Source organism: Suncus etruscus, chromosome 1, assembly GCF_024139225.1.
Source record: "Suncus etruscus isolate mSunEtr1 chromosome 1, mSunEtr1.pri.cur, whole genome shotgun sequence".
NCBI lineage: Eukaryota > Metazoa > Chordata > Mammalia > Eulipotyphla > Soricidae > Suncus > Suncus etruscus.
In genome coordinates, this window is record NC_064848.1 from 192,696,416 (window position 1) to 192,721,912 (window position 25,497).

Consider the following 25,497-nt stretch of genomic DNA (forward strand, 5'->3'; position numbering starts at 1 on the left):
ACACTCAGGGCCTCACTTCCTTTACGATTCCCCCTTCCTAGGAAACCTGGGGCCCTCTGTGAGTGCAGAGGGGTAAGAACAAAGGGAGATTCCACCAAAAAACTAAACAGACAACTCAGTATTCAAAAAGCCCATGTCAAAAGTCGGTGACAATCAGGAAATAGTCACCCAAAGAGAGTTGCACACAGGGGTGTGGGAGAAGACATTTGCACAGTCCCAGGTGGAGGTGGGGTAATACTAAGCAGGTTTCCAGCTCTTCAGGAAATTCTGAATATTACTGTGTTGCCATGAAGCTACCAAATCAAGGTCTGGAGGGGCCTATGGGCAGGGAAAATGCTAACCTGGTCTCTGGCGCTCAGCCACCCATTACACCAGACATAGGCATTGATCAGCCAGTCTAAGCTACATCTAGTCAGAGTCCCATTCCTGAAGATTCTCCCACACTGGGCATGCTCCACGTGGCACATGCTTACTGGGGCAATGGGGGCTCGGCCGGTGGCTGCTGCTGCTGAGGTTCAAGACAGGGAAAAATAAAAGCTGAGAGGTGCTGATCTAGGAGGAGATGGTAACTAACTGGCTTGTCACTATTTCACAGCTTCTTTCCAAGGGGCAAAGGACCCACTGAAGCCTGGACTTGGAGAGGGAGGGAGTTGGGGGGTGGGCAAGGTGGCCAAGGTGCCATGGTGGAATGTGAAGTCAACCATTCCATCAAATACTGTGGGGCGGGGGGAAGCAGGGGAAGGGACACAAAGACTGGACTGTTGTGGTCCCAAGAGTGGATATTCCCGGGGAAGAACATTCACTTCACATTAGAATGGGGCAATGCCTACAAAATGTAATGTGGAAAATCTTAACTCTTTGTTAGCAAATGGGCAATGCCTGTTTCTTACAGGTAATGTATCCACAAAAGTGCTGAGTATAAGTCAGCTGTATGCCACTTGGAGATGAGGGGAGGTAGCGAGCAGCCAGAGCTGCACGGGCCCAGCTACGAGGCTCCAGAAAGGCAGTAATGGCAGCGTGTAGTCAGGCCGGGCCACTCAGCTCAGCAATGAACCCTCCCAGCATACACTGGTGATGTGAACAAAGCCCTTCTCCTCCCCTTCCTTCCTCATGCCTGGATCCTCAGGCTCCCAGTGAGGTTGTAAGAGAGAGAGAGAAAGGAGGGGGTGGTATGTCTTTCATTTCCTAAGCACCGAGCATCTCAGTAGCCTTGGCTTTCCCTCCAAGATGGCAGAGAAAACAGAGATGAAAACTTCCCCGAGGTTCCATATGACGTTTCCTTCCCAGGGCTCTGGAGCTGAGACAGACACGCACCCCCCTTTCAGGCACACACACTCACACACAGACATAGGTGGGGTCAGCTCAGGTCAGGTAATTCACCACAAGGAACATGATGACACAGGTGAGGAGCATGCCCCCAATCATGAAGTACTTGTCCTGGAAGGCCCGCTTCTCGATGAGCCGCATCACTGTGTTGGACAAGCCCAGCATGTTGGCAATGTCCAGGATCTTCTTCTGGGTCCCCTGGGGCAGACAGAGGGAGAGGAAGGAAGATGGAGTCAGCAGGGACAGTAACTGTCATCACGACATGGGGCCTTCCCCACACACAGCGTCCTGGTCTAGCGGCCAGCCTATAAAAAGCAGCAGTGGCCACAACAAGATCCATTCTCACTGGATTGGAGCCATGTAGCTTTTGAGCAAAGCCAGGGGAAAAGGCCAACTTTTGCCACAAATGGCTGGAGTGTAAACGCATGCACGTGTCTCCACAGGTCTCAATCATCCTGATAACAGCGAAGTGTGAAAAAGTGGACCCAGGGGCCCGGAAGGTGGCGCTAAAGGTAAGGTGTCTGCTTTGCAAGTGCTAGCGTAGGACGGACGGCAGTTCGATCCCCCGGAGTCCCATATGGTCCCCCCAAGCCAGGAGTAACCCCTGAGCGTCAAACGGGTATGGGCCAAAAACAAAACAAAAACAAAAACAAAAACAAAAAGTGGACCTGGTTTTATATAGACAGATATGTAAAAAATTAATGCGGGACATCTTACAGAATTACACACCAAAGGTGGAACTATAAACCAGATTCCGGAAGGAAACCTGGAGGATGGTGCTGACACGGTTCCCCTGTCAAAAGTACCCCAGGGGCTTGCTCCGGTTTGGCCACAAAAAGGTGCTCAGGGCCAGTCTGCAGCAGCATGGGAAGGGCGGAGAGTGCTTCAGCAGGGTGAATAGTGGCCTTGAAGGGGCAAATGGCCTTGTGGGGAAACAGATGGGCTGGATAGCGGCTGCCTGTGGAAAGGGCCAGACTTAAGGGGGATGGAGGCTCTCTCAGGAGGGAGAGACAGTCTGGGTCTCCCCAGCAAGGGTGTTTGGCTGTTAATCAACCTGTGAAGAGGATCAGATATGCTGACCTTGCAGTATATAAATCAGATCCAATAAAAACTTTTCAGTAAACATTTTCAGTAAACAGTATTTTCCAGTAAAAGATATTAAAAAACAAAAAAAAATATTCTCTGCAGGGCTGGAAAAGGTAGGACAGCAGGTAAAACACTTGTTTGCCTAGGGCAAACTGGGTTCAATCTCCAGCATTCCAGATGGACCCCCAAGCACTACCAGGAGTGTTTCCTGAGCACAGAGCCAGGAGTATCCCCTGAGCAATGCCAGGTATGGCCAAAAGAAAAACAAACATTGCTCTCTGCTTCCACTCCTAAATTCTCACTCTGGGAGAAGCTACTGAGAGGCAGGAAGTGGGGTCCTCATGTAGGTTTTCAGGTATGCAAGACAGGATGACAGCAACAGTGACCACAACCCTACAGATACATGTCATCGCACGCCACCTAAACAAATGGGCATTTTATTCCTAAACCCACAACCCAAGTACCCAACCTGCCCTTCCTCTCTGCTCTCTAATGTTTACTTTGAAGCACATCCCATTTCTGTCAAGTAACAGATATAAACAAATGCTGGAAAGGTACCAGTCACTTCTCCGCACATCACCCCAATACATCTGCCCTGGGGACCCCAATCCATTTTTTTGGTTTTTTGTTTTTGAATCACACCCGGCAGCACTCAGGGGTTACTCCTGGCTCTACACTCAGAAATCACTCCTGGCAGGCTCAGGGGACCATCTGGGATGCCAGGATTCAAACCACCATCCTTCTGCATGCAAGGCAAACGCCCTACCTTCATGCTATCTCTCCAGACCATAACTGTAATTTTTTTTTTTTTGGTTTTTGGGTCACACCCCGCAGCGTTCAGGGGTCACTCCTGGCTCTACACAAATTGCTCCTGGCAGGCTCGAGAAACCATATGGGATGCCAGGATTCGAACCACTGACCTTCTGTATGCAAGGCAAACACCTTAACTCCATGCTATCTCTCCGGCCCCCCAATCCATTTAATACACACACAGGGAACGAGCAACAGAAGCAAGATTAGGCCTCATGGACAGAAGAACAAAAGCTAATTCTGTACAATCGTTATCTATTCTGGGGGCGCAGCGGTTGGGCATTTGCCTTGCATGCAGCCGACCCAGGAAAAGGCCTGGATTTGATTACCAGTGATCCATATAGTCCCCCGAGTCTGCCAGGAGCGATATCTCAGTGCAGAGCCAGGAGTAACCCCTGAGTGTCACTGGGTGTGACCCCAAAACAAACAGAAATTATTGATCCTTATGGAGAGAGAAAGCTCACATCAAATGTCATTACTGCCAGACTTCCCTGAAGCAGTGCAAAGACTAGATTCTGGCTAGAAATCCTGCTTAGCTTGGACAGCACGAATAATTTTATCACTGTATAAAATTCAAGTGTCAATCTTCTAAAATCACTGGGACCAAAGTGATAGCATAGCAGGGAGGGTGTTTGCCTTAAAAGTGGCCAACCCAGTTTGAGCCCCAGCATTCCCTATGGTGCCCGAGCACTGTCAGGAGTAATGTCTGAGTGCAGAGCCAGGAGTAATCCCTGAGCACCGCCAGGTGTGGCTGCAAAACAAATGCAAAAAAGCTGCTGAAATCACCTCAAAGTACTATACATTTCCAAAATGTTTTAATTAATACAAGGCCCTAAATCAGGACCCTGCACCTTCCTACATTCACAGGGTTCAAGCAGAAAAGTCCCCAGATATGGGAGGAGGCAATTCCGGACATAGGCAGCAGCGGGTGTGCAGAGGAAACAGAGCTAGAACCCTCAAACAGCAACCTAGAGCTCCTACTGCTGGGGACAGTCAAGCAGGATGGCACAGGAACCAGGCAGGGAGGAAGTACAAAGTGGCTGGGGCCAATGGCTAATCCCCTTGGTTGACACTGGTAGTGAATCTGGTCCTCCAGGGGCCTTGCTGGTTTTCTGAGCAGGGGAAGCAGCCAGTCCTCCAGTATGAGTTTGAGGGCACCTTCTGGGCACCAGGAGCTGGAGCTTGCAGGCGGTCGGGGGGAGGGGGGAGTCAGGGGCACAGCAGGGCAGCCTGGGCGTGTCCCACTAAGGTGGCAGGAACATGCCAAAGTCCGGCCAAGTTGGCAGGCCTGACACAGTCCAACAAAAACGCAGATAAAGGCTCCTGCTTTCTAAGTGTCCCTTTCTCACCACTTGGGGAGCGTGTCTGTCACAGGGGACCACGCCCTGATAACTGGCAGCGCATACACCCTTATCCATTAGGGCTGACACAGGAAAAGGGCAGAGGCTGAACATCACGCCTGACATCAGAGTCTGGGGAATGTTTCTGGAAAATACTCCCGGGGGCCCCAGGGCACAGCCTATGGGGCACAGCTGCTTCGGCTGCCCAAGACTGCAAAGTGCAAAGGGGTCACAGGCCTTAACACCCCGTGCTGGAGGGCAACTCATATGAGAGCCCAGCCAAGGGGTTCAGTCAAGTGTAGAGAAAGGTCCCCCACAGCAGGCTGTTTGGGGCGGGGACTCTACAGTAAGCACAGAGGTGGGCAACCAAGGCCCAGTCACACCTGCCTTCTCCTGAGAGGATTCAACAACCATTTCTCTGCTAAGTTCAGTGAATGGGAGAAGGCTCAAAGCGATGCCACCTCACAGTGTGCCGCACACACACAAGAAATCCTGACCTGAAGAAGGGCTTTTCTCTGCCCCGGCACCACAGTGCCCACCAATGGGAGGGAACCAAATCTCTGGGGCTCTGTGTCACCACACAGTCTCACCCACTGGGAACACACAATCCCAACACAAACTCAGGTAGTACCACACTGTAGCATAAAGCTAAAACAAAAGGCCTTGGCTGTATGTCCCCTAGCGGAACCCCCACCTTCAAAGTCAGCCTCTGGGCCCTCAGTCCCTCCAGAATACTGTGGCCGCCGCCAATGAGCTCATCCATGCCGTGGTGGATTTTCTGGAGGGAGGAGTTAAACTGCAGTGATTCATCCATGGGGATGGTGGTGTCAGAGTCCTGTGAAAGAAACGCAGGCACTTGATTAATCTGGCTGGTCTGCTCCGAGGGCCTACAGCATCAAATGTGCCAGAGGAGCCTGAGAAAATGCTTCAAGAACCAAGTGAAGGACCCAGCAGAGCAGAACAGGGACTGGGGGCCTCCAGGCTGAGGAGAAGCACTACTACCAGGAGCACCTCAGAATTGATCTGCTACCCACCCCTACTTATTCCTGCCTCCTGCTCAGGAAGAGCAACTCAAGCCATTTCTCCAGAGAGGGCTATGAAAGTGTCTTCCAAAAGTCCCTTCTCTGGCTTCCCTCTCATGCATTTATGCATGCAGCCATTCTAGCAACAGCTAGTCCTGCTGAGACTGACTATGGAGAAAAGCAATTGCTCTCTGGAAGATCTCTTGGAGCTGGGGGATCCCGTCTCCTGGGAAGCTAAGCAACTCTGTGAAGGAAGGAAGGATAGAAGCAATGGAATTCTAATCGGCTGTGTTCCACTTGGCCTGCACCTTAGCCTAAGAGCAGGCATGAGAGAATACCAGAATTAAGACACTTGCTTTATGGGGCCAGACAGGAGACAGAAAAAGAAGCCAGCTCTGACAGCCTCAATGCTGCTGTCACCAGTACTGGACAGCTGCGTACCAAGTAGGGCCCGTCACCACTCTCAGCTGGAACCATGGGTTAAAGCACCTTTCCTTTCCTGCGCAAGTTGAGGATCACTTTTCATGGATGTTCATCATCCCCACAACTCATAGAAAGGAACTGCCTTTGCTTTCTTTGCATGCTGACACAGCAGGATAGTGGTACATTGGCCACTAGCACTAGCACTGAGCCATTAGTATCCAACCAGGCCTCCTACCACCCGGACCACACCCTAGCCCATACTCTCTATATTTCATGGGTTCTACACATAGTTCATGTTTGGCAGATCCGAATTCTGGACCAGGAGTGAACCAACTAGACATCTATTAACTTACTAAGCCACTGACTCAAGTATTACGTTTTTATACTGGCTCTTTCTTACATGCCACCTGAAAGTGTATGACCAATAGGCCATTAGCTCACAGAGAGATGAACTATAGCTTCTTAGCATAGAACAGGACAGATTCTTGCCAGAAAGGCTCCTAGACCACCTGAGCATGCTTGGGTGCAATATAAAATGAAGTCTAGATCAAGGCGAGATAACAGATAACAATATAAACATAAAACTATTTCCAAATCGAAAATGAGAGAAAGCACAGCAGTAGACCAACCCAAGATGGACAGGTGATTCGATTCCTGGCATTCCATATGGTCCCCCAAGCCTGCCAGGGGCGATTGCTGAGCGAAGAGGCAGAAGTAACCCCTGAACACCGTTGAGTGTGGCCAAAACAAAACAAACAAAAAACCAAATAGAAAATAAACCTTGAGGGGTCAGGGAGATGCTCAAAGGGCAGAGACACTTGCTCTGCACATGGGAAACCAGGTCCAATCCCTGCACCACCTGATCCCCTGGGCAGAGCTAGAAAAAGCTTCCCAAGCCTTGAGGCAGGAGTAGCTCCTGAGCTCCTCTGGATAGGGTCCCCCAAATGGAAAGACCCAAAAGAGTCCCACGGCACAAAGGGGAGAGGGGGCATAAAAGAAAGAAAACTGGGGGCAGAAAAGAAAGAAAACTGAACACCACTTCCTCTCCTCTCTTACCTTCCCCTCAGCTCTCTTCTATTCCTCCCCTCTCCCCTCCCCTCTCTCTGATTTATGTGATCCAGGTGTATTTCTATGACCTTTAGCAGAGAAAGAGATGCAATATAGATCACAGACAACTGCTGTTGCAAGTGCTACAGAAAACAAGTGGGGGGAGGAAGACCCGGACTCTATAAAGTATTGTTCTTAACTCTTAGAACCCAGGTGGAGAGCTAGTATTTTTTTTTTTTTTTTTTGGTTTTTCGGGCCACACCCGTTTGATGCTCAGGGATTACTCCTGGCTAAGTGCTCAGAAATTGCCCCTGGCTTGGGGGGACCATATGGGACGCTGGGGGATCGAACTGCGGTCCTTCCTTGGCTAGCGCTTGCAAGGCACCTTACCTCTAGCGCCACCTCGCCAGCCCCAAAAGCTAGTATCTTGAGGACCTGTTCTGGATTTTTCAGATATGATTTTTTTTTTAAGTTTGAGAATTAGAACTATTAATTCACATTCCTAAGCCTTTAAATTTTCTAGGAAATCAGAAGGAAACAATTGTTGGCAATAATCCTGCCTCTGATCAATGGTAAATACTATTAAATGCTTTTAAAAAAGGTAAAATCTTAGGGACCTAGACACGTTGCTGAGGCTTGAACCATAGCTGCAGGAAAGTGAGTGCCTGAACCTTGGCACCAAACCTGTGACCGAGAGTCATGAGCTTAGTAAGAAAGCCACATTTCTGTTTCCAGGGCGGAGAGCTCGTAGGCTGACTCCATGCTCTGATGCCAGCCCAATCAGGAGCACCTATCAGGAGCACGGGACTGGGAGCAGTGCCCAAGCAGCAGAGTGTATGGCCAAAAATAATAATAAAAAAGTAGGCCACAGTTTCTAGATCCTCCAGCTTGTTTGTCTGGCCCATGAACAGTACTGGTGTTAGGGGTACCAATGTTTGCACACTCACAAATTGAAGTGAGACTTGAGTCCCCCAAACCTTAACCATTTGCAGCCTGCTGTGGACAGGAAGCCTCACTGATAATGTGAACATTTGATCAATACTTATTTTGCATGTTAAATATATTATAAACTGCATTTACAATAAAGAAAATGCTATTAAGAAAATCCTGGGGCCGGAGAGATAGCACAGCGGTGTTTGCCTTGCAAGCAGCCGATCCAGAACCTAAGGTGGTTGGGTTCGAATCCTGGTGTCCCATAAGGTCTCCTGTGTTTGCCAGAAGCTATTTCTGAGCAGATAGCCAGGAGTAACCCCTGAGCATCGCAGGGTGTGGCCCAAAAACAAACAAAAAAAAAAGAAAGAAAGAAAGAAAAGAAAATCCTGGGGCCAGAGAGATAGCATGGAGGTAGAGTGTTTGCCATGCATGCAGAAAGGATGGTGGTTCGAATCCCGGCATCCCATATGGTCCCTTGAGCCTGCCAGGAGCAATTTCTGAGTGTAGAGCCAGGAGGAACACCTGAGTGGTGCTGGGTGTGACCCAAAAACCAAAAAAAAAAAGAAAAAGAAGAAGAAGAAGAAGAGCAATAGTGCAGTGGGTAGGGCACTTGCCTTGCACACAGCTAATCTAGGTTTGATCCCCAGCTTCCCATTTGGCCTTCAGAGGCTACTAGGAGTGATTTCTTAGTACAGAGACAGGAAGAACCGCTGGCCCAAAAACAGGCAAAAAATTATAAGCAAGCAGGGGAGATGGTTTACAGGGACTACCAGGTATGACCCAAAAACTGAAGAAAAAAAAAAAGAACTAGGAAATACCCGTACATTAAAAATAAAACCAAAACAACAAAACAAAAAACAACCAGCTCACAAAAAAACAGAATTGAGATGATAGATAGCTCATATTGTTGGAGACCTTGCTTTTTTATGCCAGAGCCCAGTTTAATCCCCTGTACCACATAATCATTTAAGCACTAAGCTGAGAGTAACCTCTGGGCATTGCTGGATGTGACCCCAAACAAACAAAACCCACAAAAACAAAATAACTAAGTCTACCTATTCACTGAAATATATTTTACAGAGGACTTGAGAATGGCCAGTATGTTTTCTAGGGAGATGCAGGGAATGACCCTACAGAGAGTAAAGGCAGGGAGAAAAAACTAGGAATGAACACACAGACCAACAGGGCCAGCCAGAATCAGCCAGGCCTAGTAAAGCAATGCAGCTACAAAACACCACAACAAATTCTTCCTAATTGCTGCTCAGAGTAGGGGCAAAAGCATCTCATGCATCTGACCATGGACCCACAAACAGGCCAGAGCCAGGGCAGCTGCCCCATTTAAAAATGGCCCGGCCAAAGTGATAGCACTTGCCTTGCACGTTGCCCACCAGGATGGACCTGGGTTGGATCCCTGGCATCCCATATGGTTCCCTGAGCTTGCCAGTAGCAATTTCTGAGAGGTGTCAGGTTTGACCCCCCCCCCCAAAAAAGGCCCAAGTTCTCATCTGTCTTTACTCCCCCAGCAGCAGCAACAGCAGCAGACCACCCCACATTAACCTCTGCTATTCCTTCATCTCAGAACTTCCACTGTAGATTACTGTGCTAGAGAGAATCCTGGCTTAGGTCTGTCCAGAGCAGGCCTTCCATGTGAGCTGGTTCAAGCCCCCTAAGAGAAAGCAGCCCCCATAAGCTGTGAACATCTGTGGGGACTCCCCACATCTTACATTGGTGGTGAAAGTGCGAGACAGAAGTTCCTCTCGCTGTCTCTCCTGCAGCTCCATCGTATATCGCCGATGCTGGAAGTTTCTAAGAGCAGTCTGCAGGTGCTGAACATCATACTTTAACTGGTCCACACGGCTGAAATGGAGAGAGGGGTGGAGGTTGGAATTCAGGAACTCAGGCAGCACAGCAGGCTGAATCTGATCTCCCTGCTGATCCCCCTGCCGCTTCCCCTATCGCCAGGCCAGCTCCCTCCCGAAACCAGGTAAAGCAGCAGTCCAAGGTGCCTGCAGCATGACTGGAATCCCTGCGGGTCTCTGATCCTGGATGCATGACAGGGAGCAGGTGACAGGAAACAGGGTCAATAACCTCTTCCTGACCTTCACTGGATTATATGGTGCTCCGAGAAACCGCCTCAGGGCATCTTTGGAGCAAAGGATCAATGAGGTTCAGAATAATTTTCTTGCAGCAGAGGCTGGGGTGGAGGTGATGACATGGTATCATTGTAATTTTGTAATTTGTGGGGAGGGTGTCCCACAGATAACCAGACACTGGATCTGCATTTTGTTATAAATAGATACGTAAAGTGATTCAGAGCAAGATTTCATTTCAACCCAGGTACAGAGCAGAGGTAAAGACCCTCACGGCATTAAGCTTCCAGCAGCCCTGGGCTGAGCCAGGTCAGAGGGCACACGGCTCAGGAGCATTGATTCCCGTTTTATTCGAGGACTTTCATTCAGCTAGAATTGTGCTTTCTCTCTGCAGTCTTCATTTGAAAAGGAGGGAGTGGATGGATTTTCAGAGTATCCCACAGACAGCCCTGCAAGAAGGACCTGCCTCAACAGGCCAGGAGTCAGCACACTTACAGTTTGGCATTCTGTCTTTTGTTAGGAAGTTCCTTGCTGGACAAAATCTCCAAACGTTCAAGTTGGCTGAATATCTGGTCAATGCTTGCTTGGATTTCGTTTTCTACTACTGCATAAAAGATTAAAAAAAGAGAGAGAAATTACTGGGAAAGACAAGTGAGCTTAAATTAGAATGCTAAGTTAAATGTATCTTATTTCCTTTTTGCATTTCCAAAAAACTCAAAAACATTTATTTCAAATGGAGAAAAATACACAAACTAATGAGCAGTGGGGAAAATACTCATGCCAAAAACCCAAGTGATGCTGTAAATCATGTTCCAAATTGATACAGATAGCTAGTTGCTAATACCATAGCAAGGTAAAAAAAAAAAAAAGAGGAGGTGGGTTGGATCTCTGGAGCAGTGCTCAGAAAGTCTGGGGAGCCCTCCTAGCAATTCTCAACCAGGTCAGAGGACCAAGAAACATGGAAGGCCTGAGTATGCTGGGTTGGGAGTGGGGGAGATGAGAGCAATCCAATCCAATTGCTTGCAGTGCCAGGGGACCAGTGCTGCCAGGAACTAAATCTGTGTCTGCAACATGCAAGGCAAGTGCTTTGTACTGCCCGGCCTGAATATCAATTTTTAGTAAAAAGCTGAGGGGCTGGAGTGATAGTAAGGTAAGACGTTTGCCTTGCATGTAGCCAACCAGGGTTTGATCTTTAGCACCATCAGGAGTGATTACTGAATGAAAAATGATAAGTCCTTGAGCATCGCCAGGTGTGAGCCCAAACCAAAAATACATAATAATAATAATACATATTAAAAGCAGAAGGTAAATTTGTAAAACTTTTCTGCCTTTGGAAAATAAACTGAAATACTTAAAGGTTACCTAGACAAATTTACTTTTTTTTTTTTTTTTGGTTTTTGGGCCACACCCGGCGATGCTCAGGGGGGCAATGCTCAGGGGTTACTCCTGGCTGTCTGCTCGGAAATAACTCCTGGCAGGCACAGGGGACCATATGGGACACCGGGATTCGAACCAACCACCTTTGGTCCTGGATCGGCTGCTTGCAAGGCAAACACAGCTGGGCTATCTCTCTGGGACAAATTTACTTTTGTTATGGGGTCACCCAACAGAATAGCAGAGGCTAAACCCAACCAGTGCCAGAGATGAGAGCTGGGTCTCCGGGTGCAAATCATGTGCTGGGTTCATTGAGTTATTTTTTGGTGACCCCTCCTCCCATAATTATTAAAAACAAAATACAGCATCTGGATACAGAATGTCTTTTTCAACTGCCAAATATAAATAATAATGATAATAATGCAGAGCACAAATGCAGACTACTCTATAAAAGCCAGAAAAGAGGTCCTGTAAGGCTTCCCGCAGAAATGGTGGGCTGGAGTCAGAGTCCCCAAAATAGAACAAATATCAATAGGAAAAGGCGCAGGAAAGAATCCACGGAGGGAACGATATGATAACTACAGCTATTTTTCTTATCCTTTTGGCTACACTTGCAATGACCTCTTTTCCATTTCTAATCAGGAACATTTAGATTATGGAAGGCAAACAGAGCAAATGAAGAGAAAGTCAATGGCACAAAAGAAGTTTCTTGCCACCTAAGGAACTGATAGGGAAGCTGCCTAGAAGGCGGCCTCCAGGGGACCAAAACTAAGAGCAAGCTGGAGACATGACAGAGTTTAGGCACAGAGTAGAGGAGAGATCAGAAAGGAGGGGTGCAGGCAGGAGAAAAGGGCCTGGCTGTGGTTAGCAGTGGGGATAGGAAATGGGGTGTGGAGGGAGTAGAGTGGAGGGCCTGTGATCCTCTGGGTAAAAGTACCTCTTCTTACCACAGAAAAAAAACTCATAGCCAGAAAGAAGCCATCTTCTCAAATGAAACTATGTGGAAATAATGCTCCTCACTTCTCACTAAGCAGCCACCATCCTTGGCTAAGAAACTACCATGGCCAATTTAAGAGCTGAATGTTCCATGATATAGAGGGATGGGGGGAGGGGGCACACATTTGGTGGTGCTCAGGGGTTGTTCCCAGCTGGCTCCTCCTGGGGATTGAGCCTGGGAGGAGTACATTCCTCTAGGGGCTGAGTAATCAGATGGAGACAGATTGAGCACAGCACCCCAGCCTCAGAGGGCCCCATCAGGTTGATTGGGGGGGGGGGGGTGAAGGAGGGAGACTGGTGGGATTCCAAAGGCACGATTCAATCAGGGAAATCAAGGACTCTGGTTTGGGGGGTGAAGGGGGAGGTTTCTGTCCACCTTAACAACAGAAAACTCACTTTCCTTAATCACTGAGCCCCAGGGCAGAAACACAGGCAGGAAACCCAGCCCATTAGCACCGAGTCAGGACTCTGCTCAGCAGAGTGAATTACTCACGGTGCACAGATTGCTTGTCAGCTGTCTCTAGGCGTCCCATGTTTGACTGGATCTCATGGATCTGCCTATCAAAGAAAGGAGGAAGAAATGAATGAGACAGGAGTCAAGAGCGCTTGCAAAGGCCATTTTCCCACTTGCCAGCATAGAATGAAAAAAGTTGTCATTATTGTTGTTTGCCACACGAAGTGGTGTTCAGAGATTACCCCTGGCTCTGCACTCAGGAATTATTCCTGGCGAGTTCAGGGGACCATATATCCCCTATGGTTAAATTGGCAAGCACCTTAGCTGCTGAACGATTGCTCTGGTGGCAGTATGTTATGATTTAAGTGGACAGCATCACGACTGCAGAATTTGCATGTGGCCCTGGGCAACATGGCTTGGGGAGGCTTTGGAGACTTTGACACTGTTTGAATGATACTGAGTTGACTCTTATGGGCTGCCCGGCCATCTCTGAGATAAACTCAACAGTTACTAGAGTTACCAAGCAAAGCCCCAGATGGCCCTGGCCCAGTCCATTCTCTGGGATGTTCTTTGACCCCATGCACTGAGCACTGTAGTGGTTAGTCCAGGGAGAGTCAAAGAGCAGGAGAGGAAGCACCCGTGTCCTTGAAAAAGTGCACAATCAGAACGTAACAGGTCAGAAAGACACAGGGAGACCGGAGTTGAGCACAGCTAATGCGAGCCAACAGAAAGTGCAGGCCAGGGAATAAAGGGGCCTGGCTGAGCAGGGGCAGTTGGGAATTTCAGTGGGCGAAGAAAAAGATGAAGACAATGATTGATACACAAGGCGGAGTGACTGTGGATTCACCCACAGAGCACTGGGCACCAGAGAGGGTGGAGATGTGATTAGTGGTTTGAAGATAGGAATCATCTGTTTGGTAAACAGTAATTTCTAGCAATTGAGGTGAGTGAGAAAGGCCAACACAGCCCCCTGGCCTTTGGCACAATCTGATGTTAGGTCCCCAGGCCATGGCAACCACAGCTCCCCACCCCCAACATCTCCTGCAGCTTCAGGTTCTCCCTGCTTCGGGAGCTACAGGGAAGAAGCTGCTGAGCTCCAATATCCTGATGCTTTCAGGTTCTGTTTGTTTTGGGGCCACATGTGGGGATGCTCAGGGCTTATTCCTGGCTTGCCTTTAGAGATCACTCCTGGTGGTGTGGACCATATAAAATTCTGAGTATTGAACCCAGGTTGGCCATATGCAAGGCAAGCTCCTTATTTGCTGTACTATCACTCCAGCCCCAATATATTCCTGGTTTTGTGTTTTTGGGGCCACACCCGGCTGCACTCAGGGATTACTCCTGACTCTGCGCTCAGAAATCGCTCCTGGCAGGTTTGGGGGAACATATGGGATGCCAGAGATCGAACCCAGGTGCGTCCTGGGTCAGCCACGTGCAAGGCTAATGCCCTACCATTGTGCTACCACTCCAGTCTTTATTCCAAATTCTTTTTTTTTTTTACTTTATTTTTATTGATTGATTGATTGTTGGGCCACACCCAGCGGTGCTCAGAGGTTACTCCTGGTTCTGCACTCAGAAATAGTGCCTGGCAGACTGGGGGAATCATATGGGATGCTGGGAATTGAGCCGGGAATTGAACCAGGTCCCTCCCAGATCAGCCACGTACGTGCAAGGTAGATGCCCTACCACTGTGCTATCTCTCCAGCCCCCCTATTCCAAATTCTTAAGGAACAGCTCAGCCACCACCTCCACAGTGCACATCCCAAACCATGACCAACACTCCCCCTATAGAGGAGAGAGAGGAAATTAAAAAAAAAAAAATGGCCTGACCCCAAGCAGAAGCCCAGAGTTGCTTTCAACTGAATACTTCCCTGGCTCTGCTCTGTCCTTTTAACATGACCCAAGACACCAGAAGCAAAGGCAGCCCTGTAGTACTCCTGGGGTTTCTGAAGTGTCAGGCAGCCTCTGCAGGGGCAGGAAGGCAGCTGGAGGACCCTACACTTGGGCCAGCTTGAGAACTAGGTGGCAGTGGTCATGGAAAGGAGTCTGGACTTGCAAAAGGCCTGACTGCAAACAGGGAGCTACACTTTCCTGCGAGCTTCAAAGAGCAAACCGGGAATCTGCTGGCATTATCAAGACACAAGAATATATGGTTTGTTTGTTTTTTAATTTGGGGGAATCTTTAGGCCACACCCAGTGTGGCTCATGGCTTTTCCCTGGCTGTGCTCAGGAATCACTCCTGGCAGGGATTGCAGTGCTAGGAATTGGTCACAAGGCAAGAGGGCAAATGCCTTATCTGCTGTAATATTGCTCTGCCTCCTAAAATTTCTTACAAAGGAAGAAGGAAGCAAAGAGGTCAGCTGAGAGGAGAAGAGAGGAGAGGAGTGGAGGGGAGGGGAGGGGAAGAAGAGGGGAAGGGAGAAGAGGGGAGGAGAGGGAGAAGAGAGGAAAGAGGGGAGAGAGAGGGAGGGAGGGAGAGAGATAGAGAGAGGGAGAGAGGGAGAGAGAGGGAGAGGGAGAGGGAGAGGGAGAGAGAGAGAGACCAGATCAACTCTGGCCCCAGAAGGGGAAAATGGGCAAGAAAAACCAATCTGGGGATTTGGGGCAATATATATATTGCTTATATATAGTGGCCCTGTGCCCATCACATGATAGAGTCTGTATCTATGTTTTGCCATTAAAAAGGCGGGGGGGGGGGTGTTCTGGGCTGAAGAGAAAGCAGTGGGTAGGACATTTGCCTTGCATGTGGTCAACTCAGGTTAAATTACTGACACCCTGGGCCCGGAGAGATAGCACAGTGGTGTTTGCCTTGCAAGCAGCTGATCCAGGACCAAAGGTGGTTGGTTCGAATCCCGGTGTCCCATATGGTCCCCCGTGCCTGCCAGGAGCTATTTCTGAGCAGACAGCCAGGAGTAACCCCTGAGCAACGCCAGGTGTGGCCCAAAAACCAAAAACCAAAAAAAAAAAAAAAAATTACTGACACCCTTATGGTTCCCTGAACTTTACAGAAATAGACTGAGTCATAAGTGAGCCCGTAGCACCAGCGAGTATGCTACCTTTCCCCAACAAATAGCCTAAATCAAATTATGCCCATGTAAGTTATACACAAGTCTATGTTATATGAATGGTTATGATACTATAAGCAGAACAAAAATAGGCATTTGAGTTTGGGCTAAAACAGCAAGATGGAATTCATCAGGGACTGAAAAGTACCCTGACTCTGGGCTTTTGAAACAGCAAGCGAGAGAGCTCTAGAATCAGATTCATTTTGAGGAGCCACAGGCTCAGGGGAAAGTTTCTGAGCAGCAGCTGAGAAAGATGTCAGAAAAGAAGAAGTGAGGGCTGGAGAGTACAGCAGCAGGCAGAGCAACGTGGCTGACCCAGGCTCGAGCTCCAGCACTCCTGAACACTGCCAGAAATGAGCCTCAAGTACCAAGTCAGGAGTAAGCCCCGAGCTCAGCTCAGTGTGGCCCCAAAACACAATCCAAAAATCCCAAAACAAAGGGAGGGCCGGAGAGATAGCACAGCAGTAGGGCATTTGCCCTGTGCACGGATGACCCGGGACCCAGGTTCGAATCCCAACATCCTATATGATCTCCCAAGCCTGCCAGGAATGATTTCTGAGCAGAGCCAGCCAGGAGTAACCCCTGAGCACCGCTGGATGTGGCCCCAAAACAAAAAGAAACAAAGAGAGTAAGAGGAAGTCTCAGGGACCAAAGAACAAAACAAAGTCAAGCGATGGGGCTTGGCTCAGTGAGTGGGCATAAACCTTGCATGTGTGAGGCACTGGGTGCAATCCCAGCATCTCCCTCGTCCTCCAAAAATAATGCTAGTGCAAATGCAGAACCCACAGGGACTTCTTCACTGGCTGCTCAAGGAAGATACCTGAGATTCCGAACCATAGGCAGCAACTACAAGGTGATAGAGGTCAGTTTAACAAATAAGCCAAAAACAAATGGTCTCCTCTGTAAAATGGGGGGGATGCAAGAGGGGGGGAAAGGGAAGAGGGTGAAGAGGAGGAGGGTGAGCTAGACACTAACCAAGGTCACAAGGGTAGAATGGTCTTAAAATTTTAGGAAGGCTCTTCCCGGCCAAAGTAGAACGAAGACTTGACCAGTCCACAATTCTTAATCTCTCCAAGGCTGCCTGGAAGAAGTGATGCCAATATCTACAAAACGTTAAAAGCTTTCCAGGTGGCTTTTATTATTTTCTAAGCTACAAAGGATCAATTTTAAGACGCTCCAGGGAAACTTCAGGTAAACATTACTGATTCTTCCCATCCATTCTCTATTTGCTCTGAACGAACTAGAAAAGGTATGATCAAAAAGTGATCCCAATCTCTTCATTTCATGCCTGAGAGGAAATAAATGCAAAACAACAAAGCAAGTATGAAAGGCATGGTGAGAACTACTATATGCCAAGTGGAAAAATCTGTTTTAAACTGAACTGGGAATTCAGATGACACACTAAAGCCAATAAGGAACAGGTGAGCACAAGGGAGACTTGGGGAAGTGGATACTGGCGACTTTCAGAAGTTTGTGCCTTGTTTTTGAGGGTCCATGAGACCTTGGGCATGGAGAGTCCCACGGGGACTCGGAAGATGACTACCAAGTAGAGACTCAAGCAAGGCCGCTGCTATTTTATTTTATAAGATCAAGAGAACTGGGACACATTTTATTATCTATTTATTATTGAGGAGGCTGGGCCATACCTAGATGCTCAGGAGTGACAACGTACAGTGCTCAGAGAACCAACTATATGTGGTACTGGGGATTCAAGAGTGCCTTCAACCCTGTGTTAAGGCCCCTCTCCAGACCTGGAAGTAAAACCTAAAAATAAATAAAGCAATAAATAAAGGCCAAGGCACTGCTGCTCCCCACTTCATATGCTAACCACTGTGACCAAAAAACGGGATTTTGGAGTTTAAAGGATCTAGGTCGAGAGGCCAGGGATGTGGCTCAGTGGACAGAGTACATACCTTGCATGCATGACATCTGAGTTTAATCTGGCACTGCAAAATAAAAGTGAAATAAATGGGGAAGGAGAAGAAAGGGGAGGGGATAGGGGAATGAAGAGAGGGCAAAAGAGGGAACCGAGAAGAGAGGAGGGGGGAGAGGAGAGAGAGGAGAGGAGAAGAGAGAAATTTAGGTTGAAGGGCTGGGATGCAACCCAGCAGTACTACACTCGCTCTGCATGTGAGGTCCTGGTTCAATGCCACCACCAAATCAGAGTGTGTTGAAGCTCTAGTTCGACTGCCCCATTTGAGACAATAAACAATTAACTTGGTAGCTTCTGTCTCCACGGTAAAAAGAGAGGTTTCAATAACCAAAATTAATAAATGCCCCCACCAACCAAAAGAAGAAAGAGCTTCCTGGGCTCTATACCTACTGAATCAGTATCTCTGGGGATAAGAACCAGGAAAAATTCTTGGACTATATAAAAATGAGGAAAAAAAATGTGGGTATCATTACAATAAATGGGATTCCCCCTAAAACAGGGGTCTCAAACTAAATTTACCTGGGGGCCGCAGGAGGCAAAGTCGGGGTGAAGCAGGGCCACATAAGGATTTCACAAAAAAAAAGAAAAAAGTCCTCAAACGTCATTATTAGTAGTTTTAATTATTTCTTCTGAACATGAATAGAACATTGAGTGGAGATCATGAACAGTTCTTCTGAACATGGCATCTTTTGCCTATTCCTTGCTGCCAGAGGCTTGACAGCACTTCTCACAAATCTGAACCACATTTGGCTTTAGAGAGGAAGCAGTTGAGACCCTTAGTATGGCTTGAAGATGATCATCATTAAGTCTAGACCTGTATTTTGACTTACTGAAATTCAATGTGGAGAATAACTTTTCACACAAATATGTGCTCCCAAAAAGGTACATGGTGCACTTGAACATTCGGGAAAGCTCAGGGAAGCTGGGGGGGGCAATTCTCTCAAAAATTGGCCATGCATGTCTGCTTTTCCACTAATCTCCCTGAACTTGGCTTTGAAATCAGAGTTGCATAGCAGGTCAATGAGCTCCATTTGAAGCACAGGAGGGGCAACTTGCACATCAAAGAAAAAAGGGTCCACAAAAATTTGGAAAGTGGCTCTGTGCTTTTTGAAGTCTGCAAATCTGTGATCAAATTCCTTCTCTAGCTTAAAAATGGCATCAACATATTTCTCACCACTGAATGGTATGCCTGCATCCACAAGTTCCTTGCATGCTGGGAAATGGCAAAGGTTTGTCTGAGAGCTGGGATTTCCATAACACAAGTTTTGTGGAGAATGCTCTCACGTTGTCATAGGCAGCACTGATAAGCTGCCCCGGGCCTTGTAACATCTTGTTTAGTACATTCAATTTATGTGTGATGTCAACAAGAAAAGCTAAGTCCATGAGCCATTTGTGATCACTCAACTCAGAAACAGCATTCCCATCCTTCTCCATAAAGGCTTTCACTTCTTCTCTCAACTCAAAACATCTTTTCAGGACATTTCCCCTGCTAAGCCAACGTATCTCGGTGAAATAGAGCACATCTCCATATTCTGACTCCATTTCCTCTAAAAAAAGCATGAAACTGGGCCCGGAGAGATAGCACAGCGGCGTTTGCCTTGCAAGTAGCTGATCCAGGACCAAAGGTGGTTAGTTCGAATCCCGGTGTCCCATATGGTCCCCCATGCCTGCCAGGAGCTATTTCTGAGCAGACAGCCAGGAATAACCCCTGAGCACCGCCAAGTGTGGCCCAAAAACCAAAAAAAAAAAAAAAAAAAAAAAAAAAGGCATGGAACCTCCTGTGCTTTAAGCCCCTGGATCTGATTTGGTTGATGCATTTCACAACAACAGGCATCAGATTGTCACACAGCAGGCATTTACTGCAAAGGGCCTGCTGATGGATTATGCAGTGAAGAGCAATGGCCTTCTCTACTCCCTCCTCTTCAAGTTTTTTTGAACAAGTGCCACCAGTCCATTTTTCCTCCCTGTCATCAATGGTGCTCCATTGGTTATTATTCCAACAAACCTCTTCCATGGCAAACCTGCATTCTCAATGGCATCACACAGATGCCGAAATATCTCATTAGCAGTGGTCTGGCCATGCATTGTGAGCAGCTCCTCTGTCAATTCAAAATTGCGCAGTGTCTGTTATATCTGTGCCATCATCAAGAGCAACTGAGTACGCATCAAAACATTTGGCTTTCTCACAGTTGATAATAAATGTCACTTGACATGTTAGAAATGCACTCTGCCACAGTGTTGGCAGAAAGGCTGATTTTGCTAAACTGACCTTTCTTTTCCGGACAGATAATACTTGCAGCCTGTAACATGCATTCTTTTTTAAACAAACTCTCCTTCTGTGAATGGTTTCCCTGCCTTAGCAATCATCTCACTAACCATGTAACTAGCTTCGACTGATGCAACATTCATTTTGGTTGTTTTCTTGAAGAAATCTTGTTGCCTCATTAGACATGCTTTAAAACTGGCAACCTGCTTGGCTCTTTCAATTCCTTAATATTTTGCACATTCCTCAGCATGTTTAGTTGAATAATGGCGTTTCAAGTTGTATTCCGTGTGCACTGCAACTTTCTCTGAGTAAATAAAGCATGTGGGGATGCCCCTGTGCTCAACAAAGAAATACTGCATCTCCCACTTTTCCTGAAATTGTCTGTGCTCGTCATCAATCTTTCTCTTCACTGCAGGCTTTGATGAAGTCATGATGAAGGTATGACAAAATCTAATTCTGTAATAAACTTCTCTCCCTTAGGCCTCAGATAATGCAAGGGACAGTGGGCAAGTGCAGCGGAAATGATGTCTGCACTAGGCGCAAACTATTCGTGATTATTTGCTTACCGAATATTCACAATGAAAAATCGCATTAGTAAGAAAAAAAATCGCAAAAAATTGCATTAAACATTTGCATACCCCGAACGGAACTGCTGGGTGTATGCGAATGTTTAATGCAATTTTTTCTTACTAATGCGATTTTTATTGCGATTATTCGGTAAGCGAATAAGCGCGAATACTGTGATATTTGAAGGCCGACCGCGGGCCGCGAGTTTGAGACCCCTGCCCTAAAATAAAAGTCAATCCATTAGCTTTTCTTCCATAAATTTCATTCTAATGCCCTGTGGGTTAAAAGGTTGGGTTTAGTTTCTTAGTTTTTTTAATTCACGTTTAGTTATTCAGGAGCTTTCAAAAAGTTGATCCATGGGATCGGAGTGATGTTCAGTGAGTAGGACTTTTGCCTTGCATTCAGCCGGCCCAGATTACATCGCCAGCATCCCACATGAACCCTGGTAATTCCTGAGTGCAGAGCCAGAGTAACCACTGAGCATCTCTGTGTGTGGCCCAACCTCCCTCCAAAAGCTAGTCTAAAAATAAAGATGAAAAAAGTATCTGATTCCAAAGTACTTTCAGAGATATGTCAAGATAATCAAATACTGGGTTCAAAATTCCAGTAAAATTAACCCCTAAGTACTATGTCCATTCAACTATACATCTCTATTTTCCACAATTGCAGATGTTGACCATAGAACTCCATGGTTTCGCATTTATAGACACCTAGTTCCTGGCTCCAAGGAGCTTAAGGAAGCCTTAAACTACAGCTGATGGATGAGGACACAGGCAGAAAGGGTCCAATCCCAGAACTCTCATGTCCTGCCCAGTGCCCCAGTGCCCAGCTGCAGGGCTGTCTTGTCCTGTCAACCCCAGGAGGAAACCCATCACATGTAACAGGTGCTCAATAAGTACAGAGCAAGTGAGGGCACAGGATAGGGCCTGATGGGATGGCACGGCAGATCTGGTTCATTAGAACTTTTCAGTTTTGTTACCTTGTCACCCCCATTCGCTACTATCATGTGTCTCTTCTCATATCATAAAAGCAGAGCTGAGCAGCTGCCAGAAACTACAGGAACCACAAAATTAAAATATTCAGTCATTGTCTTTGAGGAAAACCAGCAGAGCTGGAGGGTCGATGGAAATCCAGGAAAGGTGGCTGGCAGTTTGCAGAGGTGAGCAGTTCACCCACATGCTACATGTCTGCTTTGGGACCCCACATATCTAGCAATTCTCCAGATTTGAGTTCAAAGAGACTACTGTGACCCAAGTGCTTACTGCATCTATATGGTGCCAAGAATCTGGAACAAAATCATGCTGGAGAATAAATTGGATCAAACGAGCTGTCCTGTCCATTACACAATAATTAACAGCACAGATACGTTCCTATTTTCTCTGTTGCTTTGTGAGTCACACCTGGTGATACTGAAGGGTTACTCCCAGCATTAAGCTCAGGAGTCACTTCTGGCTCCTAAACTGAGAGCTTCAACTGCATTCTTTCCCCATACTAAGTCCAGGTTTAACTTATAAGTCCCTGCCCAGGACTTTTATGTGGAGAATAGGAAAAACTCTGATCAAGTCTTCCTGCCATTTTCTTTATTTTTAAAACCCTTTTTGAGGTACCAGGGTTTATTATCCTGTTAATCACACTTTTCATGCATCCACCATTCCAACATCAGACCCATCATCAGAGTCCTTTTCCCTCCATCAGTGTCCTGAGGATTTCTCCCAACACCTCCTTCATCCTTGTCATTTTAATGCCATTGCATTAAAAAAAAAAAAGAGAGAGAGAGAAACAAACAAAAAAAAAAAACAAACAAAAAAAAGAGGAGTATGAAGAAGAAACCCTAAACTTCAAGATAAAGGAGAGTACTCCACCGCCTTTCTTATTTCTCATGTTCTAAAGTAGTGGGGTTTTTTTTTTGTTTTGTTTTGTTATTTTGGTTTTTGGTTTTTGGGTCACACCCGGCAGTGCTCAGGGGTTACTCCTGGCTCTATGCTCAGAAATCACTCCTGGCAGGCTCAGGGGACCATATGGGACGCCGGGATTCGAACCACTGACCTTCTGCATGAGAGGCAAACGCCTTACCTCCGTGCTATATCTCCGCCCCCCCAAAGTGGTGTTTTTACAGATAATTCAATAGGGGTAAGTGGTCCCATCAGAATGTAACTCCAACATAAAAGTTTTCGTATATACCAAAAAAAAAAAAAAAAAAAAAAGAAATTAAGAATCAAACATACACACCAACGTACACAGCAACTTAAGGGGAAAGTACCAGTGTCTACCACAGACACATGAAGACATAAGTGGAATTGTGTGCCTGTGGTGTGTGTGCGGATGTGTGAGTGTGAGCTCCATAAAAAGGATATGGGAAACATTCCGAAAAGGCAGACACAGAAGGACAAGCACTGGGTCTAGGGCTAGAACAGGCCAATTTTGAGCCAGAAAGCAGAATGGACAGTACCAGGGCCTTGAGGAATGAGAAGATGCTGCTTAATGAATGCCTTAGTTTCTGCTCAGTGATAGGAAGTGGATAGAAGTGATGGTTACACAGACTGCGAATGCACATAACTTCATAGAAGTGTACTCTTAAGAGTTTAGATGTTTAAGTAGCAAATCAAATAATGGCAAAGATTTCAAACTGCATAGCCGGGGCCAGAGTATAACAAGTAGGGTGTTTGCCCAGCATGCAGACAATCTGGGTTCGATTCCTAGCACCCCATATGTCCAAGTACAGCCAGGAGTAATTTCTGAGTCCAGAGTCAAGTGTTACCCCTGAGCACAACCAGGTGTGGCCCCAACCAAAAGATTCTAAAAACAGCTAACTTTTGTTTTGTTTTGTTTTTGGGTCACACCCGGCAGTGCTCAGGGGTTATTCCTGGCTCCATGCTCAGAAATTGCTCCTGGCAGGCATGGGAGACCATATGGGACGCTCGGATTTGAACTGATGACCTTCTGCATGAAAGGCAAACACCTTACCTCCATGCTATCTCTCCAGCCTCAGCTAGCTAACTTTTATTATTATTAAGTTTTGGGGGGCCACACCAGGTGGTGCTCAGAAGTTATTTCTGGCTACAATGCTGGAATGCCATATAAAGTGTCAAGGATTAGAGGTAGGGTCGATCGCAGGCAAAGCAAGGGCCTTTATCTCAAGTCTATATGGTCCTAAACATCTAACTCTTAGGTGATTAATCTTTGTATGTTTTACTACTCACTGCCAAGCATAAGAGGTCTCGCATGTGGGAGGCCCCAGGTTGGATACCCGAACACATACACGTCCCCAATCCCAGAGCACCGATCTAAACCTGGTGTCACCCGGTGTGGCCCTATTTATCCAACGCCTCCCCCTTACCAGAGAATGACCTCTATTTACCACAATCAACCACCTATATCTCGGCCAGTTTTGGAACAGAAAGAAAGAAAAGAAGAAAAAAAGAAAAGAAAAGAAAAGAAAAGAGGGAGGGAGAAAGGGAAGAAAAGAAGGAAGGAAGGAAGGAAGGAAGGAAGGAAGGAAGGAAGGAAGGAAGGAAGGAAGGAAGGAAGGAAGGAAGGAAGGAAGGAAGAACACAGCTGTGGGAGCACCAGTCCGGTGAGAAGTGGGGGGCACAAAACACCGCCAGGCAGGCAGGGGCCCACACCACTGGGATTGTGCACTCTGCCCCGAGAGGGGGGTCCCCTGGACGCGGTCCATTCACCCTCCGTCCAACCCTGACTGCGACCAAACAATGCAAGAGGGGCAGAGGGACGAGGCACCATCATCCCGGGCAAGTCCAAGGCAGGTGCTGGACTAAGTACTATGACCTCCAGGTGTGATGCTCCCGTCACCGGCTCTCCCCAATGGCTAATGACTGGGTCGAGAGACCAACGTCCTCGGGCCACTAGGCCGGTCCCTCCGATCGCCAAGACAGAAGGTGTCTCTTAGGGGCATTTACTTATTTATTTATTTATTTTGGTTTTGGGGTCACACCCGGCAGCGCTCAGGGGTTCCTCCTGGCTCTGCGTTCAGAAATCGCCCCTGGCAGGCTCGGGGGACCTTATGGGATGCCGGGATTCGAACCCCCGTCCTTCTGCATGCAAGGCAAACGCCCCACCCCTTGTGGGTATTAAAGCCCTTCCAAGCTGGCCCAGTCAGCACCATGATGAACGGCGTCCCGGGGAGCACTGGAGTAGGGCCCAGGCCTTCGTTTCCCCACACCGGCCTCACCCGATCTTGCTTCGCGCCCCCACCCGCGTCCCGACCCGCCCTCACTTGAGCGTTTGCTGGTACAGCGGCTCCATATCGCTGAGCCGAGCTGAGCCCCCGTCCGGCTCGGAATTCCGCCGACCACGTCCTCACCGTCGCCCCTCTTCCGGCTTCCGGTTTACGACTTCCGGTTTCCGGTCTCAGAAGGACCCTCTGTCACCTGTTGCCTGGAGCTGCCTGCACTCGCGCCTTACTAAAATGGAGGTCACCAGATAGCAAAGAAAAGGAGGCCAGAGCCGAGAGAAAATCGGATAAGTGTGTCCAGAGGTTTTTCTTGAGATGGTGGACGAGCCAGCGCGGTTTTGGTCGGAGATTGTCGTCAGCAGGAGATCAGGCATGGATGTGGGCAGACTCTGAGAAGGGGCTTTGAGGCCCTTAGAGCCAGGCTGGTGGCTGGCGCGTGAATACAGACGAAGACACCTGCGAGGACACCTGCGAGGACACCTGGGCGGGCACCTGCGCTATTCTCCCTGCTCGGGGCTGCCTGCTCCCTCCGAGCTAAAATTGCTCTGCTGTTCGTCTAGAATATGATTCAGT

General features: G+C 47.7%; 1 protein-coding gene across 2 annotated transcripts; it reads right to left on the minus strand.

Moving 5' to 3' along the window:
• GOSR2 (golgi SNAP receptor complex member 2) lies at window positions 1–25,068 on the minus strand. Of its 2 annotated transcripts, XM_049781317.1 has the most exons (6): window positions 24,967–25,068; window positions 12,941–13,005; window positions 10,573–10,681; window positions 9,712–9,844; window positions 5,257–5,397; window positions 1–1,524 (listed from the first exon to the last, which is right to left on the minus strand). In XM_049781317.1, the coding sequence occupies exons 1-6, from the start codon at window positions 24,993–24,995 to the stop codon at window positions 1,363–1,365; spliced, it is 639 nt and encodes a 212-aa protein (XP_049637274.1). In that variant the 5' UTR covers window positions 24,996–25,068; the 3' UTR covers window positions 1–1,362. The 2 variants fall into 2 exon arrangements, with proteins under 2 accessions (XP_049637274.1, XP_049637282.1); XM_049781325.1 differs by lacking the exon at window positions 5,257–5,397.
• Between the last annotated feature and the right edge of the window lie 429 nt (window positions 25,069–25,497).